The 22,606-nt window shown below is 41.6% G+C and overlaps 1 protein-coding gene across 1 annotated transcript in view; it reads left to right on the top strand.

The window, feature by feature from the left end:
* Window positions 1–21,124, top strand: part of RNF175 (ring finger protein 175) — a 58,663-nt gene extending 37,539 nt beyond the window's left edge. The window contains exons 5-9 of the mRNA XM_081544954.1: window positions 5,833–5,940; window positions 9,466–9,586; window positions 14,240–14,373; window positions 17,853–17,954; window positions 20,047–21,124. Coding sequence (XP_081401080.1) covers window positions 5,833–5,940; window positions 9,466–9,586; window positions 14,240–14,373; window positions 17,853–17,954; window positions 20,047–20,167 — 586 coding nt within the window. The 3' untranslated portion in view covers window positions 20,168–21,124. The remainder of the gene's footprint in view (window positions 1–5,832; window positions 5,941–9,465; window positions 9,587–14,239; window positions 14,374–17,852; window positions 17,955–20,046) is intronic.
* The last annotated feature ends 1,482 nt before the right edge of the window (window positions 21,125–22,606 follow it).

Below are 22,606 nucleotides of genomic sequence, written 5' to 3'. Positions count from 1 at the left end.
GCAAGGATACACACTCTCATCACTTTTATTCAATTTAGTTTTGGAAGTCCTAGCCATAGCAATCAGAGAAGAAAAAGAAATAAAAGGAATCTAAATTGGAAAGGAAGAAGTAAAACTGCCACTGTTTGCAGATGACATAGTACTATACATAGAAAATCCTAAAGATGCCACTGGAAAACTACTAGAACTCATTCATGAATTTGGTGAAGTTGCAGGATATAAAATGAATACAAAGAAACTTGTTGCATTTCTATATACTAACAATGAACTATGAAACATAGAAATTAAGGAAACAGTCCCATTTATCATAGCATCAAAAAGAATAAAATATCTAGGAATAACCTGCCTAAGAAAGTAAAAGACCTGTACTGGGATAATTCTAAGACAATGAAAAAATAAACTGAGGATGACACAAATAAATAGAAAGATATACCAGTCTTATGAACTGGAAGAATTTATATTGTTAAAAATCCATACTACCCAAGGCAATCCACGGATTCAATGCAATCCCTATTAAAATACCAATGACATTTTTCACAAATAGTCCTAAAATTTGTATGGAACTGCAAAAGACTCCAGATAGCTAAAACAAGCTTGAGAAAGAAGGACAGAGCTGGAGGTATTACACTCTCTGATTTAAAACCATACTACAAAGCTATAGTTATCAAAACAGTATGGTACTGGCAGAAACAGACATTTAGATCAATGAAATAGAGTAGAGAGTGCAGAAATTAACCCACACTAATGTGATCAATTAATCTACAATAAAGGAGGCAAGAAAATACAGTGAAGGAAAGACAGTCTCTTCAGTCAATAGTATAGGGAAAACCAGACAGCTACATGGAAAAGAATGAACCTACACCATTTTCTTACAGTATATACAAAAATAAACTCAAAATGGATTGAAGGCTTAAGTGTAAGACCTGAAACCATAAAAATCCTAGAAGGAAACATAGTCAGGACACTCTTTGGCATCAGTCTTTGCAATATTTTTTGATCTGTCTTCTCAGCAAGGGCAACAAAAGCAAAAATAAACAAATGGGACCACATCAAGCTAAAAAGTTTTTACATGGCAGTAGAAACCATCAAGAAAAATGAAAATGTAACCGACTGAATGGGAGAAGATATTTGAAAGTGATATGTTCAATAAGGGGTTTATCTCCAAATATATGAAGAACTCATACAACTCTATATTAAAAAATCCAACAATTCATTTTAAAAATGGGCCAAGGACCTGAATAGACATTTTCCCAAAGAAGGCATACAAATGGCCAAAAGGCACATGAAAAGATGCTCATCAATCATCCAGGGAATGGAAATCAAAACCACAATGAAATATTATCTCACATCTGTCAGAATGGTGATTATCAAAAAGACAAGAAATAATTAATGTTGGCAAGAATGTGAAGAAAAGGGAGCCCTTGTGCCCTGTGGATGGGACTGTAAATTGTTGGAGCCACTGTGGAAAACAGTATGGAGATTCCTAAAAAATAGCACAACAATGAAAAACAATGTTTAAATACAATTACCTTACCATCTATCAGTTCTTCTTTTGGGTATGGCTTGGGTAAAAACACCAACTTAAAAACATGTGTGCACCCCCTTGTTCATTGCAGCAGTATTTACAATAGCCAAACTATGGAAGCAGCCTAGGTGTTCCTTAATAGATTAGTGGATAAAGAAGAGGGGGTATACATGTAAAATGGAATATTACTCAGCCATTAAAAGAACCAACGTTTGCATATTTTGAGAACATGGATGGACCTAGAAGGTTATGCTAAGTTTAGAAGTCAGACAAAGACAAATATCATATACCACTTATATGTGAAATGTAAAAAAACAAACCAAATGAACAAACATAGCAAAACAGAAACAGAGTCATAGATACAGGGAACAAACTAGATGTTGCCACAGGGGAAGGGAGTGGGGCAATAAAATAGGTGAAAGGGATTAAGAAGCACAAACTTCAAGTTACAAAAGAAGGAAGTTTCAGGGATGCAATATATAGGCATACCTTTTGGGTCAGGTTCCAGACCACTGCAATAAAGTGACTATCACGACAGAGCAAGTCACATATAAAAGTTTATACCTAGTATGTTTATACTACACTGTAGCCTATTAAGCGTGTAACAGAATTATATCCAAAAAATGATGTACATTTCTTTATTTTAAAATATCTATTGTTAAAAAATGCTAACCATCACCTGAGCCTTCAAGGAGTTGTAATCTTATTCCTGGTGGAAGGTCTTGCCTCCAGGTTGGTGGCTGCTGACTGATCAGATTGGTGGTCACTGAAGGTTGGGGTGGCTGTGGCAATTTCTTCTAATAAGACAGTGAAGTCTGCTGCATTGATTGACTCTTTCTTTCATGAATGACTTCTCTGTAGCATGTGGTGCTGTTTGATAGCATTTTACCCACATGAAACTCCTTTCAAAATTGGAGTCAGTCTTCTTACACCCTGCTGTTTCTTTATCAACTAAGTCTATGTAATATTCTAAACCCTTTGTTATTTCAACAGTCTTCACAGCATCTTCACCAGGAGTAGATTCCGTCTCTAGAAACCACTTCCTTTACTTATCCATAAGAAGCAACTCCTCATTTGTTTTATCATGAGACTGCAGCAATTCTTCAGGCTCCACTTCGAATTCTAGCTGCCTTGCTATTTCCACCACATCTGCAACTCCTTCCTCCACTAAAGGCTTAAATTCCTCCAAGTCATTCATGAGGGATGGAATCAACTTCTTCCAAACTTCAGTCAATGTTGATATTCTGACCTCTTCCCATGAATCACAAGTGTTCTTAATGGCATCTAGAATGGTGAATCCTTCCCAGAAGGCTTTTTATTTACTTTGCCCAGATCCATCAGAGGAATCACTATTTATGACAGCGGTAGCCTTATGAAATGTATTTCCTAACTAATAAGAACTGAAATTCAAAATCGGTCCTTGATTCATGGGCTGAGGAATGGATGTTGTGTTACAGACATAAAAGCATTAATCTCATTTTACATCTTGATCAGAGCTCTTGAATGACCAGGTGCATTGTCAATGAGCAGCAGTATTATGAATCTTTTCCCCTGGGGGTTAGTAAGTATTCAGTCAACCATGTTGCAAACAGATGTGCTGCCATCCAGGCTTTGTTGTTCCATTTATACAGCAGGAGCGGAGTAGACCGAGCGTAACTCTTCGGGGCCTAAGATTCTCAAGTCTTAGGCTTCTACAGAAAGTCACCAGCTACATAAGACCCTAACAAGAGAGTCAGCCTGTCATTTGAAGCTTCGAAGCCAGGCATTGTCTTCTAAGTATGAAAGTCCTAGATGGCATCTTCCAATAGAAGGCTGTTTTGTCTATGTTGAAAATCTGTTGTTGAGTCACTAAGCCATTTCTGACTCTTTGCAACCCCATGGACTATAGCCCACCAGGCTCCTCTGTCCATGGGATTTGCCAGACAAGAATACTGGAGTGGATTCCCATATCCTTCTCCAGGGGATGTTCCCAACCCAGGGACTGAACCCATGTCTCCTGCTTGGCAGGTGGATTCTTTGCCACAGAGCCACTAGAGAAGCCTCTATTTAACTGTTACCACCATCGGTAATTATCTTAGCTAGATCTTCTGGGTGACTTTCTGCTGCTTCTACATCAGCACTGGCTGCTTCACCTTGCCCTTTTGTGTTACAGAGACAGGGTCTTTCCTGACATATCTCATGAACCAACCTCTGCTAGCTTCAGACTTTTCTTCTGCAGCTTCCTCACCTCTCAGCCTTCAGGGAATTGAAGAGAGTTAGGGCCTTGCTCCGGATTAGGCTTTGGCTTAAGAGAATGAATGTTGTGGCTGGTTTGATTTTCTATTCGGACCACTACAACTTTCTCCATATCAGCAGTAAAGCTGTTTCACTTCCACTTGTTTATTCACTGGAGCAGCACTTTTCATTCCATTCAAGCACTTTCCCTTTGCACTCATAACTTGGCTCACTGATGCAGGAGACCTAGGTTTTCAGCCAGTTTCTGCTTTTGACATGCCTTCCTCACTAAGCTTAATCATTTCTAGCTTTTGATTTAAAGTGAGAAAAATGCAACTCTTCCTTTCACTTGAACAATGGGGCCACTGTAGGATTATTAATTGGCCTGATTTCAAAATTGTTGTGTCCCAGGGAATAGGGAGGCCTGAGAAGAGGGAGAAAGGTGGGGAAAAGACCAAGCAGTGGTAAAGTCAAAACACACTACATTTATCAACTGAGTTTGCCATGTTACGTGTGTGTGGTTTGTGGTGCCCCAAAACAATTATAATAGTAACACCAAAGATCACTTATCACAGATCACCAAAACAAATATGATAATAATGTAAAAGTTTGAAATCTTGTAAGAATTACCAAAATGGGACACAGAGACACAAAGTGAGTAAATGCTGTTGGAAAAAAATGGTGTCTATAGACTTGCTCAACAAAGGGTTAACACAAACCTTCCATGTAATAATAATAATGCAGTATTCGCAAAGTGTAATAAAGCTAGGTCTGCCTGTATAGTTGATAAAATCATAACTGTATGGTAATAGATGGTAACTAGATTCATAGTGGTGGTGATTTCATAATACATAAAACTATCAAATCACTATGTTGTACACCTGAAAGTAATATAATATCATAAGTCAACTATATTTCAATAAAAATTTTAATAAGTAAATAAAATAACACTGAAACATTGCATCAGTAATAATATAGAACATAAGCATTTGGTGCAATGGCTCCAACAGGGAGGAAGCCAAGGAAGGCGAGGTTTGGGGACAGGACTGCAGAGGTCAGAGGTGAAAGCATGGGGCTGTGTCTCCAGAGGGAGATTCTGAATGAAGTTTGGGGTGAAATGCAGGAGAGGGGTTTCAGAGAAGGAGGCGGGAAAGGGCTGAGGGCAAACAGGGACCCCTACCACGGTTCACCCCCATGTGCAGTGTGCCAGCACCCCCTTATCTCCTCCGGGCAGCAAGGCTGGCCCCCAGCCCTCCTCCTTCCACCCCTCTTTGTTTTCCGAGGGGCCCTTGTGCCAAACCAGGAATGGAGCTGCACCCCATCCCCTGCCCACACTCTCTTAGGCAGGAAGCAGCCAGGTGGTCCTTTGGCCAGTTTTCCTAAGAGCTTTTACTGCCTGGAGCAAGGGAAGCAAACAGGGTCCACGGCTCCGTCCAGATCAGCTCCATCCTTGCCCTGCATCCCCATCCTCTCACTTCTCCATGTGGACACTGTGGGAAGAGGGAAAGGCCCTAAAAGTCATCATGGTGAGTGTGGGACAGACACAGGGTCCGTCCATGTAGCACAGAAAACAAGTGTGCGGGGCTCTTGCTCCAGGACTGCGGGAGGGGCTGTGTGAGTGAGAGGCCATAGACGGGGCCTGGGGCAGCAGGAGCAGGAAGGAAGAGAGACTCTCCCTTCTTGAATTCTCTTCCCATCGTTTGCTTGCCTCCAAGGGACTCCTGCTAAAACCACTGTAAGCCAATCTAGAGCCAAATGAGAAAAGGAAGGGAGGAAGGTAGACAGGGTCCCATGTATATAACCAGTCCCAAAGGTCACCTTTACATGAGGACGTAAGTCACAATGAATTTATATATGCATATATACATAGAAACACACGTGCATGATAGTACTGTTTATATATTGCTTGTTGATAGTATATTAAAACTCTAGATTATCACGGAGTTTAGCTGATTTGATATATTCATGTTCTGTGTATTGCAAAATGAATAGAATTTTAGAAACTAAAAACTGACTTATAACAACGTTTGAAAAAGAGAAAACATTTTCTAATATCTCATGTTTGGTGCTTCTCCCCATTTTTGACCCCACAGATTGGTTTACAAATGGTTTCTTCTAATCTACAAACTCAGCTATGCATTAGGTGTTGTGGGTTATTTGGCTATCATATTTACAATGTGTGGATTCAATTTATTTTTCAGGTAAGTAACTCCAATTAAGATATTGATATCTCTAAGCACTTACTTGTAGCAGTAACCTGGTCAAGTTCTCAGTGTCTGGAAGCCACATTTGGCCCTGCAATTTTCCAGGGACACGCTGTTTATAGTACTACCATTGGTATCATAGATGCCACTGTGGGAAACCAGTAAAAGGAACAGAACACTCAGATTTAAAAGTTTTTAAAAAATTATAAGCTTTAAAGAGATCGTCATTAAAAGTTGGCCTATATTTGTTAGAGCAATTCTTATTGAACTAAAAAATTCCCTTCTACAAAATTCTTAAGTGTCATATCCTTCTATATATCTTTCTTCTTTAAAACCCCTAGAACTATTCTATCCAATACAGTAGCTGCCAACCTATGTACCTTAAAATATGAAATAAGAGGTACTGTAAGTCTAAAATACACATTGAGTTTCAAAGAGAGTATAAGAAAATAATTTTATGATTACATGAGATGACAGTACTCTGGATGTTTCAGTCAAATTATTTGATCTGTTTCTTTTTACTTTTTATTTGTGGCTACAAGAAAATTTTTAATTATGTCCAGTCTGTATTTCCATTGGACGGCACTGCTCTAGAATTTTGTTTCTGCTCTAAATCTCTTCTGCTGGAGGCATTTAGTAACGGAGGAAACTGAGTATTTAGACATTGAAAGAGAAGTGAAGAGTTAAGAGAGCAGGAAAGTCCAGGGAGAAATAAAGGAAACGGGGATAACAACATCCATGACTCAGAACCATGTTCCCACTGGGAAGATGGCCGCTGAGATGTGCTGTGAGTGAGGTTCTCAGGGGCAGAGCAGAGGCCGTGTAATCAGCTTTTGTGTTGGAAAGTGGGTGTGAGACATACCACTGTGGATGGTGGACATACCAGCTGTGGAAAACAGCTCAAATGAAAATCCCTGGAATATCTCTCACGTCAAAATTCCTCTAACTCTGGGACCTCCTTGGTGGTCCTGTGGTTGGGACTCCAAGCTGGGGGTGCAGGTTCGATCTCTGGTCAGTGAACTAAGATCCCACAGGCCACGTGACAAAAAAAAAATTACTCTAAATCTCTGGAACCTTAGAAATTTGAAAGGCAGAAGTTAGCTACCCATAAGTCATAAAATAAGGAAGAAAACTGGATGGAGACCCAGCCCTGGGGGGAGGGCCCTTCCTGTGGCAACATAGCAATCTGATTTCATAAATATTTCATGCAATTTTCAGAGAGGGAACTCCTACCATTCCCTAGGAGGAAGGGGATAGAATATAACTGTACAGATCTATTATTATTTGTTTAAGCTATAGAAAGACGCTGAATTATTCTTTCAGCATACTCTCTATATTTCTTTAATGTATGTAAAATATTTTTTAACTTTTATGAAGTCATTTGGGACTGTAGTTACCCCCAAATTATTATCTGTATGATAATAATTATGATAATTATGATAATCCTTAACCAGGAATTCTCCTATAATGAGGTGTATGAAGAGCCTAACCCTTCAGATGGGAAATGAAGTGAGAATCGTTCAGTTGTGTCCAACTTTGCAAACCCATGGACTGTATGTAGCCTGCCAGGCTCCTCTATCCATGGAGTTCTCCAGGCCAGAATACTAGAGTGGGTAGCTGTTCCCTTCTCCAGGGGACCTTCCCAACCCAGGGGTCGAACCCATGTCTCCCACATTGCAGGCAAATTCTTTACCAGTTGAGCCACCAGGGAAGCCCTCAGATGGGAAGGAACTATTTTTTTTCACTACTAATTGTTGTCGAGCACAATTGTATTGAGATTCTTTTCTGTGGAACTACAAGTTTGTTGCTACACTTTTTACCAATTAGATTATAAATCCATGCTCCCCTGGGCTTGGAGGGAAGGTCATCTTCATTCTTCATCACTGCCCCAATTTTCAGATCTTGGAAGGATGAAGCTGCCCACTGTGTTGGAATTCCCAGTTCACAACATCAAAAGATCTCTGCCCTCCAGGTCTACACAGCTTTTACCATTTCCTCCTCAAATTAACAGACCACAAAAACAACCATTAGAAAGTTCCAGAGAGAGACAGACTACCAACTCCTCTCCTCTCCACTTCCTTCCTGACTCAGTCAGATCCACCTACTTCCATTGCTAGTATTAGAGACTCTTTAACAGAGGGAACAAATTGAAAGTATAATCATTGACATCCAGATATTACATCAGGAGCTAATCATTCACTTTTTAAAGAAATCTTTACCTTTAAAAAAAGAAGGCTGTGGCGGGGGGGGGGGCGGGGGGAAGGGGCTGATTCACGTTTGTTATATGGCAGAAACCAACACAATGTTGCGGAGAAGGCGATGGCACCCCGCTCCAGTACTCTTGCCCGGAAACTCCCATGGACGGAGGAGCCTGGGAGGCTGCAGTCCATGGGGTCGCCAAGAGTCGGACACGACTGAGCGACTTCACTTTCACTTTTCACTCTCATGCATTGGAGAAGGAAATGGCAACCCACTCCAGTGTTCTTGCCTGGAGAATCCCAGGGATGGGGGAGCCTGGTGGGCTGCTGTCTATGGGGTTGCACAGAGTTGGACACAACTGAAGCAACTTAGCCGCAGCAGCAGCAGCAACACAACATTGTAAAGCAATTATCCTCCAATTAAAAATAAATTTAAAAATAAAAAAGAAATAGGGGTTGTTGTGGAGAATCCTAGTGTATTTGAAATATCCAACTTGCAAAAAAAAATTTTTTTATTAATGCATGGCAACTATGGCATAGTAACAAATGACTTCAAACTGTGAGCTTGATTCTTGGTACCAATCATTTTTCCTGTCTCCATTTTTCAAACCAAAGTAGGGCTAATGATATCTATCTCCAATATTTTTACATAAGATTAAGTATTTGAAAGCATTCTGTAAAATCTAAGTTTGATCGCAGGGATCAAACTTCTCAGCCCTAGCTACTGTCCAGACCCCACCCCAAGCCACTTAAATCAGAGCCCTGGAAGACAGGCTCATGTATTAGTATATACTTTAAATCTCTCCCAGGTAATCCTAACATACAGTTAGGGCTGAGAACCACTGGACTGTTAAAGAGGTTCCTAATGTTAGCTGCCCACTGCAATCATCATTGTCTGGAGAGCCTCCAAAAATTTTGCTGCATGGGCCCCACCTCCAGAGAGCTGATGTAATTGGCCCAGGGTGCAGCCTGGAGATGGAGGTTTTTTACAAGCTGCGCAGGTTTTCCCACCGACAGCCAAGCTTGAGAACCTCTGGTTAGAGCTGGCTTGTCTCAGCACTGCGGTCCAAAGAAGACGTTAAACACTCTTTCAAGAATTATTTCGTCCACTTAGCCCTGAGTGGTAAAATTTAAAGGAATGGAGAGAGTTTTAAATTCATTTTAAAAAAAGCAACACTAAACAAATAAATGGGGAAAAATACACTCAAGTTTCTGTTAGATACCATGGCAAGAAATACTTTCCAAGCTGCGGTCCTTCCCGAGACCCACCCTCCCCCCTGCTAAGATGCCCATTCTTACTTCCCTTGGCTGTTGTTTTCAATAGAATCAAAGCTAGAGATTCCATGGATTTTGGCATCGTGTCCTTGTTCTATGGCCTCTACTATGGAGTAATGGGGAGAGACTTCGCAGAGATCTGTTCGGACTACATGGCTTCTACTCTAGGGGTAAGCGTTGATTTCATTCTTTGAAATCATTTTTGGTATATAGAAAAATGGTCTTATCTTACACATTTGTGCCCATTTTCAGAAATAGGTGTTTTTTGGTTCTGTCAGCCCAACTGCTCCCTGGATTCTCCAGGCGTCAAATTATCTAGAAGTAACCATATCTAGCATACTCCAATCACCAACATTTAAAGGTTTAGTAAAAATTAATCTACAAAATAAAAATAAAGGGTTAGTAAAAATTCAGCAATAACAAAAACCCTTTATCTGCTGATGCAAATAAAAGTCATATTTGATGCACATAAAGTACTTTAGAATCAATCAAGATCTCAGGGTAATAATCATCATAAAGATCAGTTATCATTATACAGCATTTGGAGAAATAGAAGAGATAAAAAGTATGCTAAATGTATTCTGACTGTATATTGTTCCCTGGAATTAAAAAAATCCCTAATAGTTTTTTTAATGCTCTTAAAATTAAACCTCAGAATGGACACACTTTCTGGTTAGATAGATGGATTCCAGATTCAGATATTAGGAGCAACCATCTGCCTCTAACACGTGCGCATCTCTTAAAAACTTACATACCAAAGATTCCGGGTATGACCCAGTGGTTTCAGAAATTCCACATCTCTGTCCCCTGCCAGTCTCTTGGCACACAGCCAGATACGAAATGGAAAAACCGTTGTGAGTAGCAAGAGAAGACTGGACTGCTGGACTGCTGTTCTCCCTCTCTCTCCACTTATGGGTCAGGACTGAGGAAACAAGGCCTCGATTTCATCCCCCCACCTTCCCTTCCCCATCTCTCTAGACTCCATCTTACTCTTTCTCTAGAGCCCGGAATCCAACTTCTATGGTGAAATGCCGGAATGGCCAGCCACGAGTCATCTCTAAGACAACTGCCTTTCTAATAAGGTCTAAGGTGAGCAAAGAAGGGAGCACTTTCACTCCTAGTTCCTCCAACAGAAACCAGAGCCATGCCCCTTTTAAAACTCCCCCAAGCCTCTTGTGCCTGCCTATGGACAGGAGAGGAAGACTTGAATGTTCTGTGTTCTCCAGTGGACCAGGAAGAAAAGAAAAAACCTGGCAAAACAACCAAGTCTTTAAGCCCCAGCTCTGCAGAGATTCCTCACCTGACTCCATCTCACCAGTCTATGACATCTTGTCGTCTCCTGCCATCCTCATTCCAGCCACCAAGTACTGTCTCAAGCCATTGGCACAACCACCAGTGACTTCAGCTGGTGGTGTGTGTGTGTTTATGTGTGTGCATGCACTTGTTCATGTGCTTGTGACAGAGGGAAAGAGGAAGCAAAGGAGACACAATCTCCCTTCTCACACCCGTGCCTGAGCCCCACGCTAATTAAGTCAGACTCTGGGAGTGGAGCCAATGCATCTGCTTTGTTTTAAAAGCTCCCTAGGAAAAGGAATAAGCTATTAAGCCATGCAAAAAGTTGGATGAATCGTAAATATATAGTGCTAAGTGAAAGAAGCCAGTCTGTACTATATGATTCCACTTCTATGACAACTTGGAAAAGGTACAACTATGGAGATGCTAAAGAGACCGGTGGTTGCCAAGAGGGTTAGGGAGGGAGCAGGGTTGAATGTGTGAAGCACAGGGAATTTGTTAGAGTGCTGAAATTATTCTTTATGATACTCTAATGGTGAATACATGACACCGTGCATTTGTCAAAATCAACAGTACTTTATAGCAGAAAGGTTAAACCTTAATGTGTGCAAATCTAAAAAAAAAAAGTCATTTAGGATGTCAGGGAATGCCAGGATAGAATGTGGACTGTGACAAAAGAATTCAACTGTATTACAAATGCGTGAAATAACCTCTCTGAAGGGGTGGGGGGGGGAGGAAGTGCTGACCTAAGTCTCTTTGAAATGAGTGGAGATCTAAGATTAAAAGCGAAAGGAACTATATGTAAGCACTGCACTCTAGTCCATTAGGTAAGTTTCCCTCAGGGCTGTGGGGATACCCTGATACCACTATGCATGTATTCTGGAACTGGACTCCAAGTAAATGCAGGACTGATCATGGAAGCTATGTTTCTTACTCTCAGAAGGCTACAAACAACCAAGGAGAGAAGGCTAGAGTGATCTATGTAGTAACGGATCAGAGTCAAAGACATCAGTCTGAACCTGTGTTTAGCTTAACATAGATTATATGTATCTTAATGTAGATGATACATATAGAAATATTTTATAGATATGTGTATACACATGGGTTAGAATATACAGACATATTTCCTTGCTTTGTCAACTAAGAAGCCCTAGAAGCAATGACGGCTCAGTAGCAATGAGCATACAAATTACTCTGATCTTGTTTTCTAATACCAGCCTACAATAAAAGGAAACAGTGTTCCTTGGAAAAACGGCTCATTCTTGCTAGGGAACATACAATATGAACCTAGAGTATTTTGTAGTGCCAGAAAGTAAGGAAGTTCTCAAAAAAAGCCCACACAAGAAAAAATCCATAATGATGAGGGTATGTCAAAGAGACACAGAAGCCAAGGCTGAAACAATTTGAGCAACACAATAGTAGCAGTAGTATTAGGAGTAAATAGTATTGGGTTATCACTCAAAGTCAGAGAAGGCAATGGCAACCCACTCCAGTACTCTTGCCTGGAAAATCCCATGGATGCAGGAGCCTGGTAGGCTGCAGTCCATGGGGTCGCAAAGAGTTGGACACAACTGAGCGACTTCCCTTTCACTTTTCACTTTCCTGCATTGGAGAAGGAAATGGCAACCCACTCCAGTGTTCTTGCCTGGAGAATCCCAAGGATGGCAGAGCCTGGTGGGCTGCAGTCCATGGGGTCACTAAGAGTCGGACATGACTGAAGCGACTTAGCATAACTCAAAGTATAGAATAAATATCCATGAGTCCACAGTGAAATAAGTGAATGATTGAATAGATAGATACATAAATAAATGAGAATAGACAAATTTCCTATTCAGACAAATTCCACATAATTTATGGAGATATTCCACCTTTAAGAAGGTTGCATGGTTAACTTTTATATGTCAACTTGATTAGGCTCTCGTATCCAGTTGTTTGACCAAAGATGAGTCTACATGTTGCTTTGAATGTATTTTGTAGCTGTAATTAACTTTAAGGCAAAGCAAATCTCCTTCAAAATATAGATGGGTCTTCGCTAATCAGTCAAAGACGTTAAAGGCAAAAACTGAAGTTTTTCGGAGAAGAAGGGGTTCTGCCTCAAGTCTGAAAACTCTCTCCAGAGTTCGGCCTGCTAGCCTGCCCTCCAGGTTCCAGACTTGCCAGCCTCGGGTCTTTAAAATGAGTCTCCCTCCCTTTCCCCTTCCTCCCTCTCCTCCACCCGCTCTCCCCCGACCCACAAATGGGCGTGTCCTCTGTGCCATCTCTCTGGAGAACCCTGACTGATGCAGATGTGGACCATAGCTCCTAACTCCCCACTCCCTAAGTGTGAACTGCTCGTGGTGATGGGGATTTCCTTCCCAAGGGCACAGCGTAGAAAGAAGTAAAAGGCAGTTTTAGACTGGGGAAACTTGACAACCACCACCTCAAGCTGAGTAATCAGGTCAACATCAGCAATGATGAATCATGTTCACATCATGGACCCGTGCCATGAGGTGGTAAGAATGGCATTTCACCTCTGTTATCTTCTTCCCTAAAACCCATAAGCCCAGCATTTATCAAGAGAAAAAAACATTAGCTAAAATCCAAGTGAAGGACATTCTATAAACACCGCCCCCGCCCCAAACTGTCAATCATAGGGAAAAAAACAAAGACTGAGAAACTGCCAAAGCCAAGAGAAGCCTAAAAAAAATAAAAAATACAAAAGAGAAGCCTAAAGAGATAAGACAATTAATGGTATCCTGGATGGGATTCCAGAACAAAACAAGGATATTTGAGAGAAACCAAGCAATCTGAACAAAGTATAGGCTTTATTTCATAATACTGCATCAGTGTTGGTTCATTAATTGTAACAAATGTACCACCCTGAATGTAAAATGTTAATCACAGGGGAAACTTGGTATGGGAACTCTATTCTATCTTCATATCTTTTACATCTAAAACAATTATAAAATAAATATTTTATTTTTAAAAAAGCTTCTTAGACATTCTAATGTGCTGCCAATGTTGAGAATAGCTCCTCATCCACACCCCTGGGGAGATGCAGTGTCCCAGGTTAGAATTCTAAATGCACTGCTTTCTAATGGGATTAATCTTTGTACTCCCTATAGTCAGATGGGATTTTATTAAAATTGATTAAAATTTTAATTATATCAAAATTAATTAAAAGATACATAGATGTCTGGGATTACTTGAGATCTGGGAATCAGAGTCCCAGGAGAACAAGGGGAAGGGTTAGGTTCTGGGTGAATTTAAAAAGCTTCCCGTGTCATTCTGAACTACAACCCTCGATAAAATTGTTCCTCTTAAAGGATTCCTCAGTGGAGAAGTTAGATGGTTATAATTAGCGATGTGCTTCAGGGCTCAGTGGGGTTTTGCCTGGGAAACCTTTACCCCACAGTAGCATTGTTCCTACGGGAAGAAACGTTTCAAGTTCTAAACCAGCAGAGAAACAGTAAAGCCTCTGAGTCTTCAAGCTGGGAGCGGCTTCCCCGTGTTGGGAGAATAACGTGTGCTCTGTGCCTGTCCCCCAATAGTTCTACAGCGTCAGTGGGATGCCCACCAGGAGTCTGTCGGATGACATCTGCGCTGTGTGTGGGCAGAAGATCATTGTGGAACTCGATGAAGAAGGCCTCATTGAAAACACCTACCAGCTTTCCTGCAAGCACATGTATCCTTCTCATGGGGGCCGTTTGGCCTCCCTCAAGCCAGTGCTGGGAGGCGATTCTCAGATCATCTGCGCTGGGCATGGGAGATGGAGAATCAGGGAAGACTGACCATCGCCTTCCTCCTCCTGTGTCTCCTCCTTCTCCCCACTTCTTTCTGCCTTGCTTAGCTCCCTTCCCCAAAGCCCAAGCCTTTATGCTCCTGTCCATTTTCTGATGGAGACTCTCTCCAAATCCCTGATGAATAATGAACTGCTCTTAATTAGCAGGTGGTAAACCTCTTCCCCTCCTCCTCCCCCAGTAATTTCTTTTTTTAAAAGGAGTCTTCAGGCCACATGGACAGGAGGCCTGCAGCATCTGAGCAGAGGCTGGCTGGGAGAGCCGGTGAAGCCTTCAGCACGCAGGTAGCCAGTGAGGACCCGGGGAGAGAGGAAGGGGAGTGAAGATCAGAGGGCAGTTTCAGCTGCGGGGCAGGACTCAGCACTTGCCCGGTGGAGCCCTTGTCTGAATCTCACAAGAACAAGAAAGACAATGTCCAGTTTTTTCACTCTCAGGACTGAATAAATGGAATCTGTCCAGATTAAACCGAATCAAATCATGCGGGCTGTACATCTGCAGTATTAATGGTGGTGTGTTTTCCCTGGAAATAATTCTCAGGAACCTGCTTGTGTCAGCAGTGGTGATGGGGAAAGCCGAGTATCAGCTTTGGTCTTGAAAAGAGGGTACCTTAAATTATACAGAAAGGGACCAAAACAGCAGCACATGATTCTTGGACCATTTGATTCCCTGGCCTACAGGCTGTGCCCCAAATCACTATCCACCGGTGGAGGGATCTTTAGGGACCAGATCAGCCTGGCGCTGGAAACCAGCATCCTCTGGGACTCCAGCAACAGTGAGGAAGGGCTCCATGTGCTGAAAGATGCTGGCATCAAGAGCCCTGGGCCAATCAGGCTTCACTGCCTGAGCACGTAACTCTGGATACCACAGTTGTGTTTGCACTGACCAGCAATCAGTATTTTAATTCTTCTCTTAATACGGGGAAAAGAAGGTATCATTTATCTTTATTTTATAGTACAACATCAATTTTATAATATTGCTGTGCACTCAGTCAGCTCAAAGCTCTGACATTATAAGGTGATCAAACCATCTGCCTCTTGCCTCTGAAGCCCACCTAACTCAGTCAGTAATACCATAGACGTGCAGCGCTCATGATTTGATTCTGTTTAATCTGGACCGATTCCATTTATTCAATCCTGAGAGTAAAAAACTGGACCAAATGCATCTGAAATGTAATAGGAGCCTTTACTCCAACATTTAAGTCTTAACATTTTAAGGTAAGAAACACAAAGATATCCCATGTGGAATTCTATGTGGTTTTTCAGTGTGATACATTTCCCAAAAACCTATCATTCTTAGTAGGAATTTTCCAAGTCTGGTCCTAGTTTTAAATATGATTTAGTTTTCAAATGTTGGAACAGAGCCCCTTCTGCCATTTGCAAGTGGAAATATTTTCTCTCTCCACCTTTAAAAGCCCTTAGGGATTGTTGTACATGTGTGCATATGTAATCAAAAATGTAGTCACCTTTAAATTTGCTTTGCAGGGAGTATTATTAATGGCCCATTTTAGCATGAGTCATATTAGCAAGGAGTGGGCAAACATGAATCATATTAATAAGGGGTGGGAATCTGAGTCTTGCTCTGCAGAAATTCTGCTGGTGGGAAGGCTTTTCAGATGAGATTTTGAGGATAAAAGAGGATATTAAAGAGGAGATGAACATCTCAATGCTTGCTCAATGACGCCTGAACGCCACACCTATCTGGAAGGTATGGGGCTATACTCCAGCTCTTTTGAATGAAGAACTGTACAGGTTTTGACTCAGTATCTTTGTTATAATATACTTTATGTTAACCCAAAGATGCAAAAGTGACCTCAGTTCCAAGAACATAAAAGAATGGGAACTCTTAGTTGCACACAGATCTAATACTGAGGAATCATCTATGTGGCCTTGATTGTCTCCATGCCCTCCGTTAGTGAGGGAACTTCTACCTTGGTGCTGTAGCAGATCAGGGAAAACCACAGAGGGATCAATGACTATAGAAATTAATCAACACGATGAATCTCATAGTTAATCATTGTGTTTGTTGTTCAGTCGCTAAGTCATATTTGACTCTTTTTTTGACCCCATGGACTATAGCCCACCAGGCTCCTCTGTCCATGGGATTTCTCAGGCAAGAATACTGGAGTGGGTTGCCATTTCCTTCTCCAGGGGATCTTCCCCCACCCAGGGATTGAACCTGCATCTCCTGCATTGGCAGGGGGATTCTTCACCACAGAGCCACCAGGGAAGCCCCAGTTAATGATCTTATTCAATCTATAAGCTGTGGAACCTGAGGAAAATAAGTTTGCAATAATAATTGGTTTTGAATGATTCATTCAAATATGCATTCAATAAATAGGCATGTGTGTGTATGTGTGTGTGTGTGCTTAGTCGCTTAGTCATGTCCAACTGTCTTAGGCCCCATGGAGTATAGCCCACCAGGCTCCTCTGTCCATGGAGTTCTCCAGGCAAGAATACTGGAGTGGGTTGCCATTTGCTCCTCCAAGGGATCCTCCTGTCCCAGGAATCCAACTTGAGTCTCTTGCATCTCCTGAATTGGCAGGTGGATTTTTTGCCATTAGCGCCACCTGGGAAGCCCCCACATAGGCACTTAGGCACTGCTTAAGGTGCTGAGCACAGAGATGAATGAGTCACTGTCCCACAGGTAGCACATTGCCCAGGAGAGAGATGTAAATACACAAAAAGTCATGACACAGAGTGACTCGTGCTCTGTAAGACTCAGTCCCTGGTGCTGAGGGAAAACATATGGTTCATTGTCAACTCTGGGGACAAAGCATCGATCCTTCTGTACAAGGGATTGTATACAAATGAATCTGTAAATGCCTAGATTCTACATAGTCTATTTCAAAATAACTGGCCCCTTATCAGGAATAAAAGCTTGAGAAAAAACTTATGAAGCTAATAGAAATATTTGTACAAATATTTGACCACAAATGATTTGAACTTGTCTAATCTCATTACATAGATGGTAATGGGTAGGTGCCCAAAAATCCAAATGGGGAGATGCTGTGATAAACGCAGAGAAATGCACAAAAAGTGAGGATATGTTTACATAAGACATCCTGTGAAAAAGCACGTCCACATTCTTTGTCTAATTTAATCACAGAATCTGAGGTCAGAACACGTAAGGCTAAGAAGATCAGTAAACTCCTCAGGGTCATAAGCTTTGACTTCAAGCTCACTGCCCTTGGTGGCTCCATTGTACTCCAGGGTCTCTAGGGAAGCAACGGACACAATCAAGTCATGACCGACAGCCATTCCTGCCTCCACCAGTCCACCCACCAGGTGGGATCACTTCCATCACATCGTCATGAAGTAGACCTTGCCCTTCAATATCCAGAAGCTTCCCTAACAAGATCCCTAAGCTTTCATGAATTCTGCATCCGAGGTTGGTGTATTGTTGGTAAAAAGCAGACGTGCCCTTACTGCAAAGAGAAGGTCGATTTGAAGAGGATGATCAATAACCCGTATCCTTTTTATGAAGTTATGAAATATTATTCTCTGGTGATACATTCTTTAAACTTTCCTTATCGTCACTACAGGTACAGCAGAAAACACTGCTTTCCCTAACTACCTATTTCAAAGTGACTTGTCCCTTTTCTCGCCCATGTCTGCGTTACTATTTCTAGTTAAGAAGTTAAATGCCAAAAAAGATACATTCTACTCTTTGTATTCCACTTATTCCACTATAAGGGCTTTAGTGGAAAATGTGATGGGACATTGCAAATATGGATAATATGAATATATGGAAGGATAAGATAAGTATGTCGGCAGATAGATAGATGATAGGTAGGCAGACAGACAGATGATAAATAATGGGTGGATAAGATGAGTGGATGGAGAGAAAAATAGAAAATTTAAAAGTTCCGACTGTGAACTAGAATATAGAAAAGTATTTTTAAGTTGTACCAAATTGTATTATTTCAAGAAATGAGTAGGGTTTTTCCCCCTGAATTTTGGCTTCTTTAATTACTTGCTATATCTCATCTTTTCTTAGGCTAACCTAAGTAATAATAATATTGAAAGGCGTGATGACCTACTACAGATTTGGTCAGTGAATGGCAACAACAGGATTTTTATAGACAGCAGGGACCCCCAACCAGATAAACTCACATCTCATTAAGGTCACGGGAAGGGAATGTCCCCATCCAGCGCTGACTACAGAGCCTTGGCCCTCAACTCCACCAGCCCAAGACCATAGTGTCTCTTCCAGGGGAGTAAACAGAACTGAAACTCATCCCCCTTAAGCAGAAGAGCACTGAGGGGATGGCTGCAACCTGCCAAGTACTCCCTCTTAGCTCCTCAGTGACAGACTTCCTACAGTCAGTCCCCGACATATGGACCTTCAAGTCGTGAACTTTCAGAGATGGGAAAGTTGGACATGCATTTGCATGTCCAATCACAGAAGTTAATTCATGTGTCTGTTCAGCTACTGTACTGTACTACTGTACTTTTCATGGTATGGTACTATAAGATTAGAAATGTGTAATTTTTTTGTTTGCTTGATTTTTATGTGTTATTTGTGTGAAAAGTACAGTATATAGACGATGATGTTAGTTTGGTACCTAGATAACTTTGCTGGACTTATGAAAGCACTCTCTGAACGGAACTCACTCATATGTAGGGGACTTACCATATTCCTTCTGACTTCAGGTCACCTGAATTTCACAGTCGCGAAGGAGATCCCCCCACCCCTGCCCCCTGGACTCTTCACCAACCCTAGTTGTGCAGTTTTACCAATGGCTCTCTGCAGAAACGCCCCCACGGCAGCTCCCTGCCCAGCTGGCTTTCCTCTCAGCCGCGGCTGAAGGCCTGTCATGCACCTCTCTCTCCTCACTAGGCTGAGTCCAGAGCAGCTCTTGGTTAATAACTTACTTGTGAAACCTCAGTCTATACGTCTTTGTTATAAAATGGGTGATAATATGATCATAAATGTCACCTTAATGATCATTTAAATAATACAAGACAGTTGGTTTCTTTGAGAGAATGAAATGGTCCTGGGAGAATAAACTTTTGAATATTACATGTACTTTTTTTTTCCTATGAAATACAGAACTGGGTTTCTGAATGGAACATCCCAACAAGCATCATTCTTCTGAGGCAGCTAAAGAAATACATGCACTCCTTATTGAGATTCAGTGTAAGATACGTATGAAAAGTCTGCCTTTCTGCGTATAACATGGCTAATAGAGATACTATGTATGAAGTTCCCTCAGTACAACCTAGCGAAGGGGCCAGGAGAGGATATGTATTATCAGTAAACTAATGTCTTCCTTTTTAATACGGAGTGAGTTACCTCTGATGAACTGATGGCAGAATAGCCCAGAGCTGTTTTTGCTCACTTCCGGGGGTTTTCATTATCCTTGGTTTTCCATGTTCATCATTCCCTGCTTCCTCTTTCTTTTAGTAGGTGACCCTTACCTTTTATCCTTGTTTGGGGTTATATTGGGGGATTCTATGTAGACTGTTTTACTTTTAGAAATGAGATGTAGTATAAATAACAATGACTATTTCTGCTACGTGGCTAGATGTAGAGCAACCTCCTTAACTGAGACTCAGCTGGGAGCGCACACACTTTTTATACGGACAGATCCTGGACTGGCTTCGTTATCTGGTGGCCTGGCAGCCCGTGGTAATAGGGATTGTCCAAGGCATTAACTATTCACTAGGGCTGGAATAGCATGGCACGCTGACCCCAGAAGCAATGCGCTGCGTGTTGAAATATTTGCTAACACTCTTTTAATTTTTAGAGATCCCAAGAATTTAGAGAACTGAATAAAAACTGGCACTGGGTCTGTCTGGAAAGAATTTAAACAGAAGCTGCGCAATGGAATAAACACAGAGGCCTTGCATCTTTTCGATTACAACCATTTTCTAATCCTCACTTGGGACACATTTGGTATCACCCACCGTGGACATCCCATCTCGAGTTTGGCTTACCGTGATCTCACCTGGGATGTGTTTCAGAGGTTTGCAAAATACTTCTCACGTACAATTTTATTGAGTTATAACAAACGCCCTGTTATCAGTTCAACATCTTCAAAGAAGTAGAGTCATTAAATCTACGGTTTAAGGACACGGTCTTCTCTGTTCTCTTCTTGTTACCCCTGTGGCGGCTTTGGTGCCACGGCTGCTGCTGCTGCTGCCGCTAAGTCGCTGCAGTCGTGTCCGACTCTGTGCGACCCTATAGACAGCAGCCCAACAGGCTCCTCTGTTCACGGGATTCTCCAGGCAGGAGAGCCCTTCTATTAGCGATCGCTCTCAAAACCTCTAGCACCAGGTCCACACAATGGGCCAGAGCCGCGCGGGGTTCCCTGGGGCTGCTGCACGCACTCTGCCCATCCAAGGGCTGACTGAGAGAGCGCATCCCTCTCTTCTTCTGGGCCACTCTGTTTACACTTAAACACACACACACTCTTTCCATGGCCATACGGCTTTTGTTTCCTTCCCAGCACTTTCCAACAGCTGAAATCACATCACAGATTCATTTGTCTACTCTTTGTCTTCCTCTCCATGAAGACAGAGGATTTTATGTTTTGTTCCCTACTATCTTTGCAGCACTTGGGCAGCACCTGACACATAGGAGGTACCAATAAATATCTGCTGAACAAATGAATCAATCTAACAAGAAAGAAAACATTAACAGAATTGAGAAGACAAGTCAGAACAAATTAACCTAAGAATGGTATTACCATGTTGAACTCCCTCAAATTAATTCATTTAAAATTACTGGTCATTTATAAACAGTTACCACACTACATCACACCAGACATCTGCAACACTTGAGGTTATTACATTTGAATGAGGAAAAAGGAAACACAACTATTGCCAAAATACTGGCAACGCGTTGCAGCAACATAGGTGACCTAGATTATCCTACTGAGTGAAGTAAATCAGAAAGACAAATATCCTACGATATCACTTATATGTGGAATCTACAATATGACACAAATGAACTGATCTGTGGAACAGAAACAGACTCACAGACATGGAGAACAGACTTGGAGTTGCCAGTGGGGATGGGGGCCAGGTGACTGTTGGATTGGGAGTGTGGATTAGCAGATGCAGACTATTATATGTAGAAAGGATAAACAACAAGGTCCTACAGTATAGCACAGGGAACTATATTAAATATTCTGTGATAAATCATAATGGAAAAGAATATGAAAAAGAATGTACATATAACTGAATCACTTTGCCATGTAGCAGAAATTAACTCAACACTATAAATCAATTATACTTAATAAAATTTTTAAAAATTTTGGCAATGTGCTTTATACAAAATTCCACCATAGTTATAATGATGAGATATCACATTAAGATGTTTTTTGGCTGTGCTAGGTCTTCATTGCAATGCATCAGTTCAGTTCAGTCACTCAGTCGTGTCCAACTCTTTGCCACCCCATGAACCGCAGCACGCCAGGCCTCCCTGTCCATCACCAACTCCCAGAGTTTACCCAAACCCATGTCCATCAAGTGGGTGATGCCATCCAACCATCTCATCCTCTGTTTTTTAATATGCTGTCTAGGTTGGTCACAACTTGCCTTCCAAGGAGTAATCGTCTTTTAATTTCATGGCTGCAGTCACCATCTGCAGTGATTTTGGAGCCCAAACAAATAAAGCCTGACACTGTTTCCACTGTTTCCCCATCTATTTGCCATAAAGTGATGGGACCAGATGCCATGATCTTAGTTTTCTGAACGTTGAGCTTTAAGCCAACTTTTTCACTTTCCTCTCTCACTTTCATCAAGAGGCTTTTTAGTTTGTCTTCACTTTCTGCCATAAGGGTGGTGTCATCTGCATATCTGAGGTTATTGATATTTCTCCCAGCAATCTTGATTCCAGCTTGTGCTTCTTCCAGTGCAGCATTTCTCATGATGTACTCTGCATATAAGTTAAGTAAGCAGAGTGACAATATACAGCCTTGACGTACTCCTTTCCCTACGCGGAACCAGTCTGTTGTTCCATGTCCAGTTCTAACTGTTGCTTCCTGACCTGCATACAGGTTTTTCAAGAGGCAGGTCAGGTGGACTGGTATTCCCATCTCTTTCAGAATTCTCCACAGTTTATTGTGATCCACACAGTCAAAGGCTTTGGCATAGTCAATAAAGCAGAAAT

This window comes from Giraffa tippelskirchi, chromosome 11 (assembly GCF_054371585.1).
Source record: "Giraffa tippelskirchi isolate mGirTip1 chromosome 11, T2T-mGirTip1v1.2.pri, whole genome shotgun sequence".
NCBI classification, from domain to species: Eukaryota; Metazoa; Chordata; class Mammalia; order Artiodactyla; family Giraffidae; genus Giraffa; species Giraffa tippelskirchi.
Note: the sequence above shows the minus strand (reverse complement) of the source record. Positions and strands in the feature narration are given on the sequence as shown.